Source organism: Budorcas taxicolor, chromosome 10 (genome assembly GCF_023091745.1).
Source record: "Budorcas taxicolor isolate Tak-1 chromosome 10, Takin1.1, whole genome shotgun sequence".
NCBI lineage: Eukaryota > Metazoa > Chordata > Mammalia > Artiodactyla > Bovidae > Budorcas > Budorcas taxicolor.
The window spans coordinates 17,926,363-17,942,922 of record NC_068919.1 but is presented as its reverse complement, the minus strand read 5'-3'; the positions used below and the strand labels follow the sequence as shown (position 1 = coordinate 17,942,922).

Sequence of the window (16,560 nt, the reverse complement as noted above, 5' to 3'; positions counted from 1 at the left end):
AACGCTAAGGTAAGGTTGAAATCCTTCATCCATCATTCTACTGCAGATACTTTCCTAGATTTAAAGATAGGGATTAAGTCCTAAACACATGTATTCATTCAAAATTTGTTAAGGGTTTATTTTGTACGGGGCTTTGTTTTAGGTGCTGGGGATACAGAACTGAACAAAACTCCCCGTGTCTGTGGGGTTTACATTCTACTCGGAGGAGACAAACAATGAACGACAATAAATGTGCTAAATTAAATACTTAACATGTGAGAGGGTGATAAGTGCTGAGAAGAAAAGGCAGAGAAAGGTGCTGGAACTGTCAGGGCTGAAGGAGTTGCTGCTTTGGAGAGTCGGGCAGGGAAGGCTATCCCTAGGTGGTGACACTGGAGGAAAGATCTGATGGAGGTAAGAAAGTGAGCCTACTGATACATGGTGAAATAGCATTCCAGGCAGAGGGAACCGCAAATGCAAAACTCCTGAGGTTTAAGCACTCTTGGTGTATTCAAGGAGCAGGTATGCAGTAGCAGAGTGAGTGAAGGCCAGACTAGGAGCAGGTGAGGTCAATAAGGTAAAAGGGAACTCAACTGAATAGTGCTGAGAAGCCCATTGGAGGAGTATATTTTGAAGTTTTTTTCCTATCCTAAAACCCATTTTTATCATTATCATATTTTAGAACCTCTATAGTACTCTTTTGGAGTGTAGTCAAGCTCCTTTACATTCCACAGATATAAAATTTTTCTTCATACTCCTGGAAGGATAAATTTAAAATTGGCAACAGTGATTATACCTAGGTAGGAGAACTAAACGCCTGAAAAACAAGGGGGAGGAAGAGAGAATTTTGTACCTTTCAAATCTTGTACTATATCTATATATCGTCAAGCCAGAAAAATTAAATAAGTTGTCCTCACCTTTCTAGGGTCAACCTGTCTGAGTAAAGAATTTTCTCTTCAGAAGAACGTTGGAGAATGGGAAATGAAGGCATTGATGAGCTCACCAAATTAATATGATCACCTATTAAAAATAATATACAAATTACTTGAATAAGAAAAATCTTTCCGATTTTGAAACTAAAATCACCTTATATTTGGAGAACTTTGGCACCTACCAATATCCTTTCTAGAAAACACAGCTTCTATAGCTCTCTGTATTTGAAACTAAAGTTCAGCTTGTTTTCCTCCTCAGGTCTAAACTGTGTGTTCTATACATATCAAATAATTTCTCCCTTGCCTTGTAGATTGGTTGAAAGTACAGGACTACGCTAGTGCTACATTTATCCCTTATAATCCTGACTCCTAATACTATATCTTAACTCTCTTGTAACTGAGATGATAGTTCCCTCATTACCAGATACATTTGGGCCAGCACTATGACAGCCCTGCCGGATTCTGGACTTTGAAGGTGTCTGAATGGAACAATCTCCAAATGCTGATAAGGAGCTCGTGGCAGCTTTCATTTCCAGCCCACATAGTTCTGTCACATTTGTTGTGGATGAGATGCAGGATGATTTATTATGAGGCGAAGGACTTATTACTCTTCCATCTCCTTCAAAATATCAAAAAATTTATCACAAAGCTACACAGTACATGACTTTAGAGAAATATAGAGAAAGTAGTTTTGGATAGCAAATGTAAACCTCGAATCATCCTTTTTTCTTTGTATGTTCAGCTACTATTGGTAGAGAATACTGCAGAGACCAAAGTGGAGTCAATAAATCTTGTACATTTGCAGTTAGGTTTTTCGTTAGGGTCTAACAGGTATTTGACACCCCTATGAGACTTATAAGCTGATGGTTTGATGTTGACCCTTCCATTAAGTAGCTTTCAATCTAGTGGGCATATGAAAGTAATAAACTGTACAGAACAACATGCACAAAACATAAAATAAAATAAATAAAATAGAATAAAAAACAATACCTACGTATATATTCACACATAAATGTGTCTGGTTATTTTTCACTTAAAGAAGATCACAGATGGGTTTCAGTGGAGGTGGATATTAAGATATGTTCTAAAGACCTAGAAGAATGTAGAATAGTTAATAAAAGCTGCTGAGAAGCTCCAGAAATGAAGTAAGACTTGAGAAATGGGTCAAAGGTACCAATTTGAACACCAGAAGGAAATATTTTCTTCTACCAAGAGAAAATTTTCTGAAAGCAGCAACCGATGTTGATGGAAGCGAAAAGCAATAAAATAGAACCTAAAGTGCCACAGAATTCTACTGCTTAAACTGACTGATAAGACAAAGAGATGAACCTAAATACAGGAAGCTATCATTCTCTGGGAGGCCATCTGAAAATCAAGTTCCACACATATCATATTAAAGAGCTGTAAAGCAATGGTATCTGCTAACCTCTCCAGGTGTGCAAGATATGCACCAAAGTGCACAAACCTGGCTTATTGAACAGAATACTAGTGCTCACACCCCACTTTTCTGAATACCATGAAATACCAAGATAAATAAAAATGATGTTCTAGAGTACAAGCATTCGGAACAAAGATCATGTTCATAAATGAACTGGTCTTGTGACAGGACCAGTTGCTAGCAAAATACCCAAGCAACGATAAGTCAGTAAATTGATTTGGAAATCAAAAACTGAATAGTTAAAAAAACAAAAACTAGAGTAAGGATCAACTGATAAAGGATTAACTGGTCAGTGAAAATAATAAAGGAAAAACTCCAAACAATAAACAACCTTGATTTCCCTCATTAGTGTCAGAGTTAGGTTTTTTTTTTTTAGAGTTAGGTTTTTAAAATTACTTTGTTAAGGCTTCAAGCCAGTGCTCAATTTAGAAAGCACATTTAAATTTAATAAGACTTGGGATGTAGAGGCAATAATCAAGGAGTAAATTTCACTTACAGTCAGTGAATAAAGGAACTTCATCTTCCCTCTTGCCACCTCTTATTACACACAGAACACAAAATCATGATCTGCATGATGAGTTTACTATCATGATCAGTATGACATACATCTTACAATAAATAGCAGAATATGAGAATGATGAGATAGAAAGGCCTTAAAATACGCAAACAAGACCCTCTAAACAACTGGGAACCAGAATGATCTGCAATCGAAACATCCACAATAAATACCCACACACATATACATACAGTAGATGTATGTATCAAACACCCAAACATATATATATGTGGACTGTTTCATCCCACTTTAAAGCAAAATTTTAATTGAAATATTTCCTGTTATTGGTAATTTCATATATCACTATTTAATGTACCAAATAATAACTTTTGTCTTCCTAATTAAATTTATAAGCTCCTGGAGAAATGGAGCTCATTTTATATTCTTTATATTCTTTGCGGAATCTAAATTCAGTAGGCAATCATTAAATTAACTGATTTTCCAATTTACTGAGAGTTAATCAGAAATCTGTTCTGTGAATGTTATTTCTGTTAAAAAAGAACATCAGAAATATTTGCATTTTAGTATAAAATTTCTGAATGAATTCTTTCATAATTAGAATCCCAAAGTGTTTAAAGGCATAATGGTATATATTTGGTATGAGTCTTTACTACACCACACCCTAGATATATGATGGATGGAGGGATAGATGAGAAGGATGGGTGAGTGGATGGATAGAGAGAAAGTTGGACAGACAGATGGGCAGGGGGATGGACAGATGGCTGGCTGAATAGATGGATAATACAGTACATGTTCATATGCTTGTCCACTCAGCCTTATCTTTAAGACTGTGTTGGCAATCAAAATCCTGATTTTGTATTTTTCATGATTCATCATGGTCTTAAGAGTCAAGCACTACCTCTTCCTCTCTATATACATATTTTGGCATTTTTATTCAAGGGATTTAATCAATGAAGGTCTGGAACTGAGATTTTAGTCTATAGCAGTTCCTGACTCTTACAAAATTTCAAGGATATAGGGCTTAACTCTTAACATTAATATAAAATGCCTAAAAGAAATCATACACCAAGTTTAAGACCAAGTAGCCTAACTAAAACAAAGAGAATCTTTACTTTGGGCTGAGAGTACCACTGGTTAATTTATGGTGTATGTTCAATTAATTTTGAAAAACATAAAAAATATGAAATGAAGTAAAATTAATTATAATAATTCAGTATCAAAATGCAGTTTATTAGATAGAGATTCCCTCATTTTTCCTGATAAATTGCTATTTAAAAGTTTTCCAAAGTTTTGTGCCTTTGGAGGAAGAACAGTAAGTACAGAAGTAAAGAACACAGCTACACTGTGAGGCCTTCTTTGCATGAAACTGCCTGGAACTAGGAAGGAGGCACATTTGGAAACAATCAGGTATAAATTTTAGAGAGAATGATTTTGAATAATATATTTTAATTAAAAAAATAGGTTTATTTTTCCCGAAGGAATTAATTTGTATTTTACAGGTCATTATTTATGTATAGGACTTTATTCATCTTTCAGGTTCACAAAATTCAGTGCCTCTATACTATTTCCTCATTACCAAATATCTAGAAATACTTAAACACTAAAATAAATTTATTCAGCCAGACATACACAAATCTGTCTACCAACTTCATCCTCTAACTCAAGAATACCTTGGGAAACGTATTTAAGTTTGGCTCACGAGTCAGAAAACAAATTTAAGAGTTATTATCAAACATGTAAAGGAAGTTCACAATGTAAATACAAGAAAATTCTACCTGAAAATTTTCAGGTTCACATCTATAGCTCTGAGCCCAATACAGTGTCTGGCACACAGAACATACTCAATAGATATGTACTGAACTGAACCAAAGAAGGGGAGACAGATGCTCTCTGCACTGTGGAACAGTGGTTAGGTTGATGTCATGTCCAGCAATTGACCAAGGGAAGAATTCAAGATATAGGAAACAGAAAAGTGATGTCAGATTAGCTGGGCCCAAGAGGAAAGTCTAAAAATTACAAAACAAAAAAAGAAAGCTAATATTCAAAATTGCCACGTGTTCATGTAAGATGAACAATCTAGAGAGGCCTATACGGATTATCCTTCTCATCCAGTAATTCCTAGATGAGGACAGTACTGTATGTAAGTATTTTGCAGTGCTTAACACTAGTACATTACAGAGAGCTAACAATTGTTGACAACTAAGATGGGAATACCAGACCACCTAACCTGCCTCTTGAGAAACCTATATGCAGGTCAGGAAGCGGCAGTTAGAACTAGACATGGAACAACAGACTAGTTCCAAATAGGAAAAGGAGTACGTCAAGGCTGTATATTGTCACCCTGCTTATTTAACTTATATGCAGAGTACATCATGAGAAACACTGGGCTGGAAGAAGCACAAGCTGCAATCAAGACTGCCGGGAGAAATATCAATAACCTCAGATATGCAGATGACACCACCCTTATGGCAGGAAGTGAAGAGGAACTAAAAAGCCTCTTGATGAAAGTGAAAAAGGAGAGTAAAAATGTTGGCTTAAAGCTCAACATTCAGAAAACTAAGATCGTGGCATCTGGTCCCATCACTTCATGGGAAATAGATGGGGAAACAGTGGAAACAGTGTCAGACTTTATTTTGGGGGGCTCCAAGATCACTGCAGATGGTGACTGCAGCCATGAAATTAAAAGACGCTTACTCCTTGGAAGGAAAGTTATGACCAACCTAGACAGCATATTCAAAAGCAGAGAAATTACTTTTGCCAACAAAGGTCCGTCTAGTCAAGGCTATGGTTTTTCATAGCCTCAGTAGTCATGTATGGATGTGAGAGTTGGACTGTGAAGAAAGCTGAGCGCCGAAGAACTGATGCTTTTGAACTGTGGTGTTGGAGAAGACTCTTGAGAGTCCCTTGGACTGCAAGGAGATCCAACCAGTCTATTCTAAAGGAGATCAGTCCTGGGTGTTCTTTGGAAGGACTGATGCTAAAGCTGCAAGTCCAGTACTTTGGCCACCTCATGCGAAGAGTTGACTCATTGGAAAAGACTCTGATGCTGGGAGGGGTTGGAGGCAGGAGGAGAAGGGGACGACAGAGGATGAGCTGGCTGGATGGCATCACCGATTCGATGGACATGAGTATGGATGAACTCCGGGAGTTGGTGATGGACCGGGAGGCCTGGTGTGCTGCGATTCATGGGGTCGGAAAGAGTCGGACACAACTGGGCGACTGAACTGAACTGAAGTAACAACTCAGAAGTTCTAAACAAGATTTCTCCTTTAATTGAACAATACATTTCAGAAATATAACTGGATCATATGAGGCTATTTTTCAAAGGGTGGTCCACAAACCACATCCATCACAGTCTCCTGAGAAGTTATTAAAACACACTTTTCCAAATCCCACCAAGACCTACAAAGTCAGAATGGGGAAGGGGACGAAGCAAGCACTAAGAATCTGCATTCCTAATAAGACCTTGCATGATGCACACAAATGTCAAAGCCCTCTGATATAATTCTATAATTATATATGTTAGTAAGGAAAAGTGATAGCTTCTTTTCTACTCCCGACTTTCCATTCTTTCCAGTGTCCTTACTTACCTAATGTGTTCCCATAGTCTTACCCTCACGAATTAGCTATTTTTTCTAGTTCTAAGACATTATTTGGTAGATTCTAATTCTCTTGTGTACAGCCCACTCCAAACTAAAATACAACAGTTTTTCCTGTATTAAAAATAACCTATGTTGTGTACATAGGTTTAAATCAATTCTGATTTAAACAAATGCCCAATGAATTTGGTAACCAATGAATAATGTCATCATTAATTGAAGTCTATTTGGATCCAGAAATTCAATATTATTAAACAATATTACTTAAAGATGATAAATCATGTCTGATCTCTATTCTCTGACAATACCTTGTCTACTTGAGTAGTTTCTTTCAAGGTCATGCTGTAAGAGTCGACCAGGGAATGATGGCGTTTCTCTATTTAGCCTGAATTCAACCTAAAAAACATTATTTAAGACACAACATTCAGAGAATGTTTTATAAATTCATTCATACCTTTTTAGACTCTAGATTTAAGTGATATCATATGATATTTGTCCTTCTCTGTCTGACTTACTTCACTCAGTATGACAATGTCTGGGTCCATCCATGTTGCTGCAAATACCATTATTTCATTCTTTTTATAACCGAGTAATATTCCATTGTATATATGTACCACAGCTTCTTTGTCCTTCATTTAAGAATTCCTCCAGTAACATCTATTTTAAAACTTTTTAGGAAAAACCTGAATTGTGCCCATTGAAGGTGTCCAACTTGGTCAAAGAAGAAAATTTTGTGTTGTGTCTTGAGACACAGTTGTGTGGGAGATGGGTAAGTATATCTGAGTGCTCAGGTGACATGAGGGTAAGAAAACGTATGTATCTCAAAAATCAAATCAAAAGCCAGAAATTAAGGAAATCTCAGGGAGAATATGGGCAAATTTTGGGGGGAAAAGAATGCTCAGATCTTAATTTCTAAATCTCATTAGGCCTAAAAAACTGCCACTGCTAATCAATTTTTTCTGGAATGTTAGATATGGGACCCCAAATTATCACATTTTATCTAATATAAGATTTTTATCAGTAGTAAAACATGCCATCATTTTATCCACTACTAAGAAAGAAAAAGTTTCCCCATTAAAACAATAATATGATCTGCCATCAGTTTCAAGAAGGATCCTGATTTAAGAAATGCTTATATGTCAAAAAAGAACAAAAAAAAAACCCATCTTACCTCTTGCAATTGATGAAATAAGATTCAGTTTGTAAAGGAGGTGAGTTTTTTTTTGGTTTTGCTTTAATTTTTCTTAATTGATGTACAGTTGATTTATAATACTATAATAGTTTCAGATACACGATGTTGTGATTCAGTACTTTTATAGAATATACTCCATTAAAAGTTATTGTGAAATAATGGTTATAATTCTCTCAGATATACAATATATCCTTCTTGCTTATCTATTTTATACACAGTATTTTTTATCACTTAATCCTATACCCCTAATTTGCCCCTCCCCCTTCCCTCTCTTTGGTAACTACTAGTTGGATTAGTGTAGGCAAAAAATAAATATTAGCTTCAAAGTAGAGACCAAAGTAAATATACTTAAATTTTCCAGTTTAGACTCTGCTCTTTAAATCATGCTATTTGTGCAGAATATAAAGCAATTTATATTCAATCTAAATACAAATCTGCTTGAATCTTACTTTGTTTTTTTCAGGAAGCGATGATGTTTGAATAACCAGATGAAGCCCACAGTTCACCTACAATGTAAAAATTAAACCATAAAATATGCTCTTAACTTACGCACACACAAACACTCCTCCCCAAAACAGTACATAAAGATATAACAAAAAAAATTAGAATTCACTTTTTGTTTGTTTCTGGTAAATTATCATGTTCTGGATATTTGCTGAAAACAATAAAATTACAACTAATAATTAAAAGGTTTCACTGTGATTTATCTTCCAAAATGTCTGCAATTTAACCCTCTACTTGGCACTTCAGGCTTTCGTCACCTGCCATGTGAGGTCTAAGTAAATATCTCAGTGAGACAGGTAAAGGAGGTGGGGGTGCCTGCTAATATTTTCTTAATTAAAAAAAAAAGGAATTGACCAGTTAAAGGAATGTAAATGAAGCTTAGCCTTTCACAGCAGACCAGCTCCACCTTCTGGGAAGCGCAGATCCTGGACAAGGCTTTGAATACCCATCACTCAATGTTAAATACCCTCCAAGTGCCTTGGTCCAGTCCAGGAACCTCAAGCCTCGGTCAGACAATAGCTTGAGTAGACTGAGCGGTCCTGGTCTCAACAATACAGCTCATCACCTAGGACAAAGACTCCAGTCAGAAAGGACGGTACAAATGGAAATCAAGAGAAAGTAGGAAACCCAACCTACGTTGCTCGCAGCCCGGCCAGAAACAGAGCGGTATTTCCCGGGAATCATGGCAGGAGACAGTCCAAGAAGATCAGATAGATCTGCCTTAGAAATGACGCTACAGCACAGATTGAGAAACCGAAAGGGGTCATCTCCTAGGCAACCCGCTCGGGAGTTACCATGGAAACTGCCATTTCCGGTCTGGTCCTCTCCCAAATCTACTGGTCAATGGACTCGTTAGAGCCTCTGGTTATATTTGAGGGGCCCAAAATATCAGCATTTCCTCGTTCTAGCGTCCCAGTTTCAGAAAAACAGAGCGTTAGGGTGGGGAGGAGAATAAAACGAGGAAGAGGCCGGCCACCTCGGTAGCTATGACAACCGCCACTTCCGGTCCGTCCCTCTTTACCTCCCACCTCAGCTGCGTCCGCGCGAAATTTGTATCCCTTTGCCTGCTCTCAGGAGAAGACTGCTGGAAGGAGAAGGACCTCCAAAAGCCGGGTACTCTCCAAGGTAGGGGCCGCCGTTTGGCACTTTCTCGCGGCCAAAGAAGCAGCAGCCGACACGGAGTCGGCAGGTGAGGGCGCTGGGAGTGCGAGGCCGTGCTCAGGATGCAGCTCCCCAGCTGCGCAGCTCCCAGCCCCGAGGCTGCTGCCGTGCCCATCCGCTGCGGCAACACCACCAAGTCCGGGAAGTTGCTGTTTCGCTTCCCCAAAGGACGGGGCCGTGCGGCTGCTGTGGGACCGCTTCGTACCCGCTTCGTACGGGGCCGCCGGCCAACTGGTACCCGTGCGGGGACAGCTCCGTCATCTGCTCCGAGCACTTCGCTCCCGCCTGTTTTGATGTCTCTTCGGTTATCCACTTCTCCGAGCGCCTGAGACCCGTGGGGGGCGCCGCGTCCATTTTGCACCCGGTGTCCTCCCTGCTGAAACCTACGGGGAAAGCAGGGAGACTGAGCGGGCGACCGGGAACGGAGGAAAGCCCCAGGCAGTCAGGCAGCCCCAGGCTACCCCAGGGCCAGCCTCCTGTACACTCCTCTGGCCCACGAAGAGGGCTTTCGGCTTCACAGATAAAGGGCCACCCAAAGAGGCCACCCGGGGGTCTTGCAAGAACCCCAATCTGGCTAGGCTCCTCCACTTAGTGTCATCTTGGGAAAATCACCTCACCACGAAGGTTTTTGTTCATCGGTGATCTCCAAGAGCCTATTTAGCATTAACACTCTGGAATTATAGTTTCTTCTACCTCCTGTTCCCCAAACACACACGCACACTCTCTGCCTTCACATTATAGAGAAGCCTTCACTCTCCACTCCTGAGTTTTTAAATACAAAGGATTTAATTTGAGTAAATCTCAAGAAATGAAGTACTTTAAACTTTCTGCATAGCATATCATTGCATGATAAGCTGCAAGAATGATCAATTATACCGTCAAAATGGTGGGGGAATCGGAGTGCAAGATGCTGATGAAGATAAGGCTTTGCTGATGGACATCCCTTCCCCCTCCTAAACTTCCTCTTGACTAGCTGCCTTTAAACTAAATCGTTCCAGTCAGCTGAATTCTCCTGTCCTGCTCTTTTCTGCCTACTTCCTCGGTACTCATAAGATTAATTACACTGGTTTTGCATCTGGTCACTACTGCCTTCTTCCCAACTTCCTAACTTCTCAGCCTTCTTTGGGTTAGTCAAACTTCAGCCCCATCAACATAACATAGATTAACTTATGACTCTTCATTGGATCTAAAAGGTGTTCAGCTTTAGAGTTAGGAGGAGTTCGCCAAGAAGTCAGCGGACCTGTAACTGACATTCTGGTTGTGAATATACAGAGGTATTCTTGAATTTTAGAGCTGAAGAAAACCTAAGTGATCATATAGTCTAGATTCACAATGTATGCACAAGGAAGCCAATCCAAGGTTAATTTCCTCAGGAGCCTATAATTTCTCTAGGTCCAATCACCAGACAGAAACTTTCTGCAATACCAACCTCCTTCCTACATGGGGTGGGTGCTTGAAGTCGCTCAGTCGTGTCCAACTCTTTGCGATCCCATGGACTGTAGCCTACCAGGCTTCTCCGTCCATGGGATTCTCCAGGCAAGAATACTGGAGTGGGTTACCATTTCCTTCTCCAGGGGATCTTCCCGACCCAGGGATCGAACCTGGGTCTCCCGCATTGGAGGCAGACGCTGTAACCTCTGAGCCACCAGGGAAGCCCCGGGGTGGGTGCTTAAAACCCTTTAATGATGTCCAGCAATTATTAAGGTGGAGAATAAAATTATTAACAAAGTTCCTGCGTGCTTTTTGCCCCTGCTTGCGACAGCAGTCCTGCTCCAACCCATGGTCTTTGTTGCTCACTGTGCACCAATCATGCTGATCTTTTCTGTTTTTGAACATACTATATATTCTTTCCTACCAAGCCTTTTCTGAATTATTTCATATAATGCCCTGGAGTTATGCCCCTGCCATTCCCCATCATCACCCCATCATCACCGATTAAATCCTTTTACTTCAAAAATCTATTCAAACATCCTTCCCTTTTCATCTCCTTATTTTATATTCTCATTCTTCAAACACTTCAGTAGCACATATACGTCAGTTGCACTCATCACAGTTGTCATGAAATAATTATGTATTTTGCTTAATATAATGTTTGTCCTCACATTAGATTGGAAGCTCTCTGACCTCTGGGCTCTTATCTGATTTTTTCATTATTAGCAGTAACTAGAACAATATTTTTCAAATTTAAGGAATTCAGTAAATATTCGTGGAATGATTATATGACTATGAGAACAGTTTTCTTTAGTACAGTGGAATTTCAGTTCTCTGCCAGTTCCCCTACTCACCAAACTATAGCACTCAAGAAATCTCTACCTTTTCCTTGAACCAATTATCCACCATTGTTACCTAGCCAGTCTTTACCCAAGCCCATATTTATACATCTATCTATGTCTCTGCTGCTGCTAAGCCGCGTCAGCCATGTCCGACTCTTGCGACCCCATAGACGGCAGCCCATGAAGCTCCCCCGTCCCTGGGATCCTCCTGGCAAGAACACTGGAGTGGGTTGCCATTTCCTTCTCCAATGCATGAAAGTGAAAAGTGAAAGTGAAGTCGCTCAGTCATGTCCAACTGTTCGCGACCCCATGGACTGCAGCCCACCAGCCTTCTCCGTCCATGGGATTTTCCAGCCAAGAGTACTGGAGTGGGGCGCCATCGCCTTCTCCAACATCTATCTATAGATATATGTAAATATGTAGTAAAAGAATTAAATATTAATCATGTGCCACACACACCTTTATACTGTTTTTCTCTTTTTCATAATTCTACTATCTTAATCAAAAACTGGGAGAAGAAAAGCCAGGCTAATAAAACAACCAAAAGTTTTATAATACAACAAAGGCTAACTATTAAAAAATCCAGAATAGATACCAAATCTGTTTTTCAATTAACAAGGATATCCAGCCAGCATTTCTAACAGTACATATTACGTTACTATATATGCTGAGTTATTAGGAGACTGTGTAGGTTTTAACAATAGTACTTTAAAAGCATAGCAATAAATAGACTTGATAGCAGTAAATAATTTTAGCCTTGATAGCAATAAATTTAGATTTGATAGCAGTACATTTTTAGCCAGATCTGGACCCCAATAGCATCTCTAAAAAACATTATCTGTGCCACCCACCTCTCACTCCTTCTCCTGCTCACTTTTTCTTTTCAGGACAAACTGACTAAACAGCAAATTTCCAGTCATTCTACAACATTTATTGAGGAGCTGTTGTAAACACGGGCTTTTCTGGTGGCTTGGTGGTAAAGAATCCACCTGCCAATGCACGAGATGCCAGTTTGATCCCTGGGTAGGGAAGATCCCCTGTGAAAGGAAATGGCAACCCATTCCAGTGTTCTTGGGACTTCCTAGTGGCTCAGATGATAAAGAATCTGCCTTCAATGAAGGAGACCTGGGTTCAGTCCCTGGTTTGGAAAGATCCTTGGAGAAGGGCATGTCAATGCACTCCAGTCCAATGTTCCTGCCTGGGAAATCCCAAGGACAGAGGAGCCTGTTGGGCTACAGTCCATGGGATCACAAAAGAGTCAAACACAACTTTGCAACTAAACAACAATTTTAAACACTGTTTAAGGTGCTTGGTGCTGTAGGTAGATAAATAGAAGTATGAATGTAGGCTATCTTCAGGGAGCTTGAGGAAAGATTAGGGACCACCCCCAAGGGAGAAAAGGAGTTCTAATGAGCACCATACACTGGTAATTTGCTGAGTATAGCTAGGATTATTGTCTCTCCTTAACTATTAATTTTGCATTCTTATTTTTCTAACCCGACTGTATTTTTTAAACTTTAAATTCTGATACAGCAAAGTACAGCAAAGTGCTTAGATCATTAAATGACCAGAAGCTGAGCATGTGTAACTACTATGTAAATCAAAGAAATAAAACATTACTAGCAACTCAAGAGCCCAAGCCTCAGTCCCTCAGCCCTCCTCAAAGCAACCAAGTTTGCTTTCTTTTGAACTTAATATAAGTAGATTCATATTGTTGGCATTTCTTGCATCTGGCTTTTTTATTCACCATTATATTTGTGAGATTTATCCATGTTGTTGCATATAATATAGCAGTAATTTGTTTACATTGTTATATAGCAATCCATTGTTTAAATATACCAATATTTTAAAAATCTCTTCTATTGTTGGACATTTAGATTGTCAACGTTTGAGAGCCATTTTAAGTAACACTGCTGTAAATATCCTTCTACGTGTCTTTTTCATATGATCTCCCTTAAGATTGACTAATTTGATCTCATTACTTTCCAAGACTTTCAGGAATCTTCTCCAGCACTACAGTTCGAAGGCATCAGTTGTTCGGCATTCTGCCTTCTTTATGGTCCAGCTCTCACAACCATACCTGACCACTGGGAAGATCATAGCCTTGACTATACAGAACTTGGTCGGCAGAGTAATGTTTCTTATTTTCAACACATTGTCTAGGTTTATCATCACTTTCCTGCCAAGAAGCAATCGTCTTCTGATTTCATGGCTGCAGTCACTGTCTGCAGTGATTTTGGAGCTCAAGAAGAGGGAATCTGTCACTACTTCCGCCTTTTCCCCTTCTATTTGCCATGCAATAATGGGCCCAGATACCATGATCTTAGTTTTTAATATTTAGTCTTAAGCCAGCTCTTTTACTTCTCCTCTTTCACCCTCATCAAGAGGCTTTTCAGTTCCTCTTCACTTTCTGCCGTTAGAGTGGTATCATCCTCGTATGTGAGGTTGTCATTCTCCCACCTATCTTGATTCCCGCTTGTAACTCATCCAGCCTGGCATTTCTCATGATGGGCTCAGCATACAGGTTAAACCAACAGGGTGACAGCAGACAGCCTTGTACCCCTTGCTCGATCTTGAACCAAGCAGTTGTTCCATACTAGATTCTAACTCTTGCTTCTAGATCTGCATACAAGTTTCAGACTACTGGCAGCATAATCAGAGTTTATGTCATTTCACATTCTTCCTTACATTTAGGTTGTCAGTCTTTCACACTGAGTCCTTTTGAAGGGTTTACTTTGCATTTTTCAATTCATAAATGAAATTAAAGTACAACTTTTCAAATGTTAATTGAACATTTGGATAGCCTCTTGAGTGATAATGCCCATTTTTCTGTTGGATTATCTTTTTCTTATTGATTTAGACTTCTTAATTAATTTTGTCCTCACATCCTCTTCTCCTCTTCACTCAATAGTGTTTTTTGTTGTACTGAGCTTTTTTCTTTTCTTTTCTTTCTCTTTTTTTGGTGTACTTAGTTCTTAATCATAATGTAAGCCAAACCAGCAATCTTTTTTTCTGAATACTTAATGCTTAAAACCTGCTACTTTGCTTTTCTGCACAAACTTACTGTTTCATTTTTTCCTCCTAGAGAGATGCCTGTTGACTTAGCGTCTTTTATGGAGAAGAGTAGCATTCCCTCATTGTCCTGCAGTGTCAACTTTGTCATAAATCAAGCTGTCATACACCCATTAGCCCGTCTCCACATTTTAAAATTCTGCTCCACTTACCTGTTTGCAAATCTTTACACCATTATCACAGAGCTTTAATTACTATAGCTTATGTTAAGAATTAATATCCAGGACTTCCCTTGTGGTCCAGTGGCTAAGACTCCATGCTCCCAATGCAGGGGGCCTAGATTCAACCCCTGGTCAAGGGACTAGATTCCATATGCTGCAACCAAAGATTCCACATGCCGCAACTGAAAGAAAGATCTCACATGCCATCCCACATGCCACAACTAAAGAGCCGGCTTAGCCAAATAAGTTAAAAAATAATAATAATGATTAATACTCATTTGGCATATTTTCCTGATGAATGCTTATTTTCAATAATGATTGTTTTTTATGCCATTAGTTTAAATGTACTTTCTAAAATTCTTATTTCTTACAAGCCCTTAATCTAAATCAAAGCTGAGGTAATTGAGTAAGTAATTTTACTTTATATGAAGGTTACTATTGAAATTAAAAATCACAGAACATGGAAAATAAAACATGTGGTCATTGTACAGCCAAAAAAAATAATACCCAGATGATTAATTAATTCCTCTTACCTCGTTCATCTTCCTTATCCATTCATCTGTTGATGAGCCCTTAGGTTGCTTCCATATCTAGCCATTGTAAATAATGCTGCTATGAACATTGAGCTGCACATTGAAAGATTTACAGTGTTTTTCTTTAATTTTTAAAGGCCTTATTTTTTTAAGAAAAGTTTTAGGTTCCCAGCACAATTGAGAAGAAGATAGGTTTCCCATTTACCCACTGCACCCACACATGCATAGTGTTCTTTTTATCAACATCCCCCACCAGAGTGATACATTTGTTTCAGTTGATGAACCTACATTGATATATCATTATCGCCCAAAGTCCATCCTTAACATTACAGTTCACTCTCCCATCTTTCTACTTTTTCATTTTTATTTACCATTCTTCTCTTTAACTTCTTGAGCATTAATTAGACCATTGATTTTCAGGATTTTTGTAGCAAATGGCAGATGGAGCAGCTGAGACTGACATGCTTATTTCATAGAAGTAGAGTTCAGTAGAGTGGTATTATTTGAGGAAAAACTCTTGAAATGAAGATACCTTAGAAATACCTTGTGAAATACTTTTTAAAATGGTGTTAAAACTGCAATCTAACTTAATCAAGCCTAATAAAATTTTTCTATAGTATTATGTACATTTAAGCATAAATGTACATAATGAGCATAGCATTGACTGAATCCCACAAGTTTTAGATTGCAGATTATTTTTATTATTTAGTGGAAAACATCTAATTTCCACTGTAATTTTATCATGGGTTTAGAAGTATATTAAACATTTCCAACATGCAGGCATTTAGTAGTTGTATTTTTGTTAAAGACTTCTAGGTCAATTATACTGTCACCAGAGAATATACAACATATGGATTTAATCTTTTGAAATGTATTGAAACTATATGAGGCCTAACATGGGTCAGTTTTTATGAATGTTCAGTGTACACTTGAGATGAACATGCATTCTGCAGTTGAGTACGTTTCTCCATTTATGTCTGTTGGTCATGTTGTTTAAATTTTTTATCCCTGTGGAATTTTTGCCTACTTACAAGTTACTGAGAGAGGTATGTTAAAAATCTTCTACCTCAGTTTTTAATTTACATATTTAGCCTTCGAACTAACAATTTTGTGTTACGTATTTTGAAGCTGTGTTATTATATAGCACTAATAGAGCAATGCCAGCTTTCTGTAGGTTAATGTTGCCATAGTACATCTTT

General features: G+C 38.6%; 2 protein-coding genes across 2 annotated transcripts in view; one reads left to right on the top strand and one right to left on the bottom strand.

The window, feature by feature from the left end:
• The window catches only part of LRRC49 (leucine rich repeat containing 49), a 154,117-nt gene extending 145,272 nt beyond the window's left edge, over positions 1-8,845 (bottom strand). The window contains exons 1-5 of the mRNA XM_052646930.1: positions 8,798-8,845; positions 8,107-8,163; positions 6,774-6,861; positions 1,333-1,530; positions 897-999 (exon numbers count right to left, since the gene is read on the bottom strand). Of these exons, the coding sequence (XP_052502890.1) occupies positions 897-999; positions 1,333-1,530; positions 6,774-6,861; positions 8,107-8,163; positions 8,798-8,845 (494 nt within the window). The remainder of the gene's footprint in view (positions 1-896; positions 1,000-1,332; positions 1,531-6,773; positions 6,862-8,106; positions 8,164-8,797) is intronic.
• Positions 8,846-9,384: 539 nt separating this feature from the next.
• THAP10 (THAP domain containing 10) lies at positions 9,385-9,964 on the top strand. The gene is given in 4 exon segments (XM_052646869.1): positions 9,385-9,525; positions 9,528-9,866; positions 9,868-9,893; positions 9,895-9,964. Coding segments are annotated over 4 exon segments (576 nt in total).
• Positions 9,965-16,560: the final 6,596 nt, after the last annotated feature.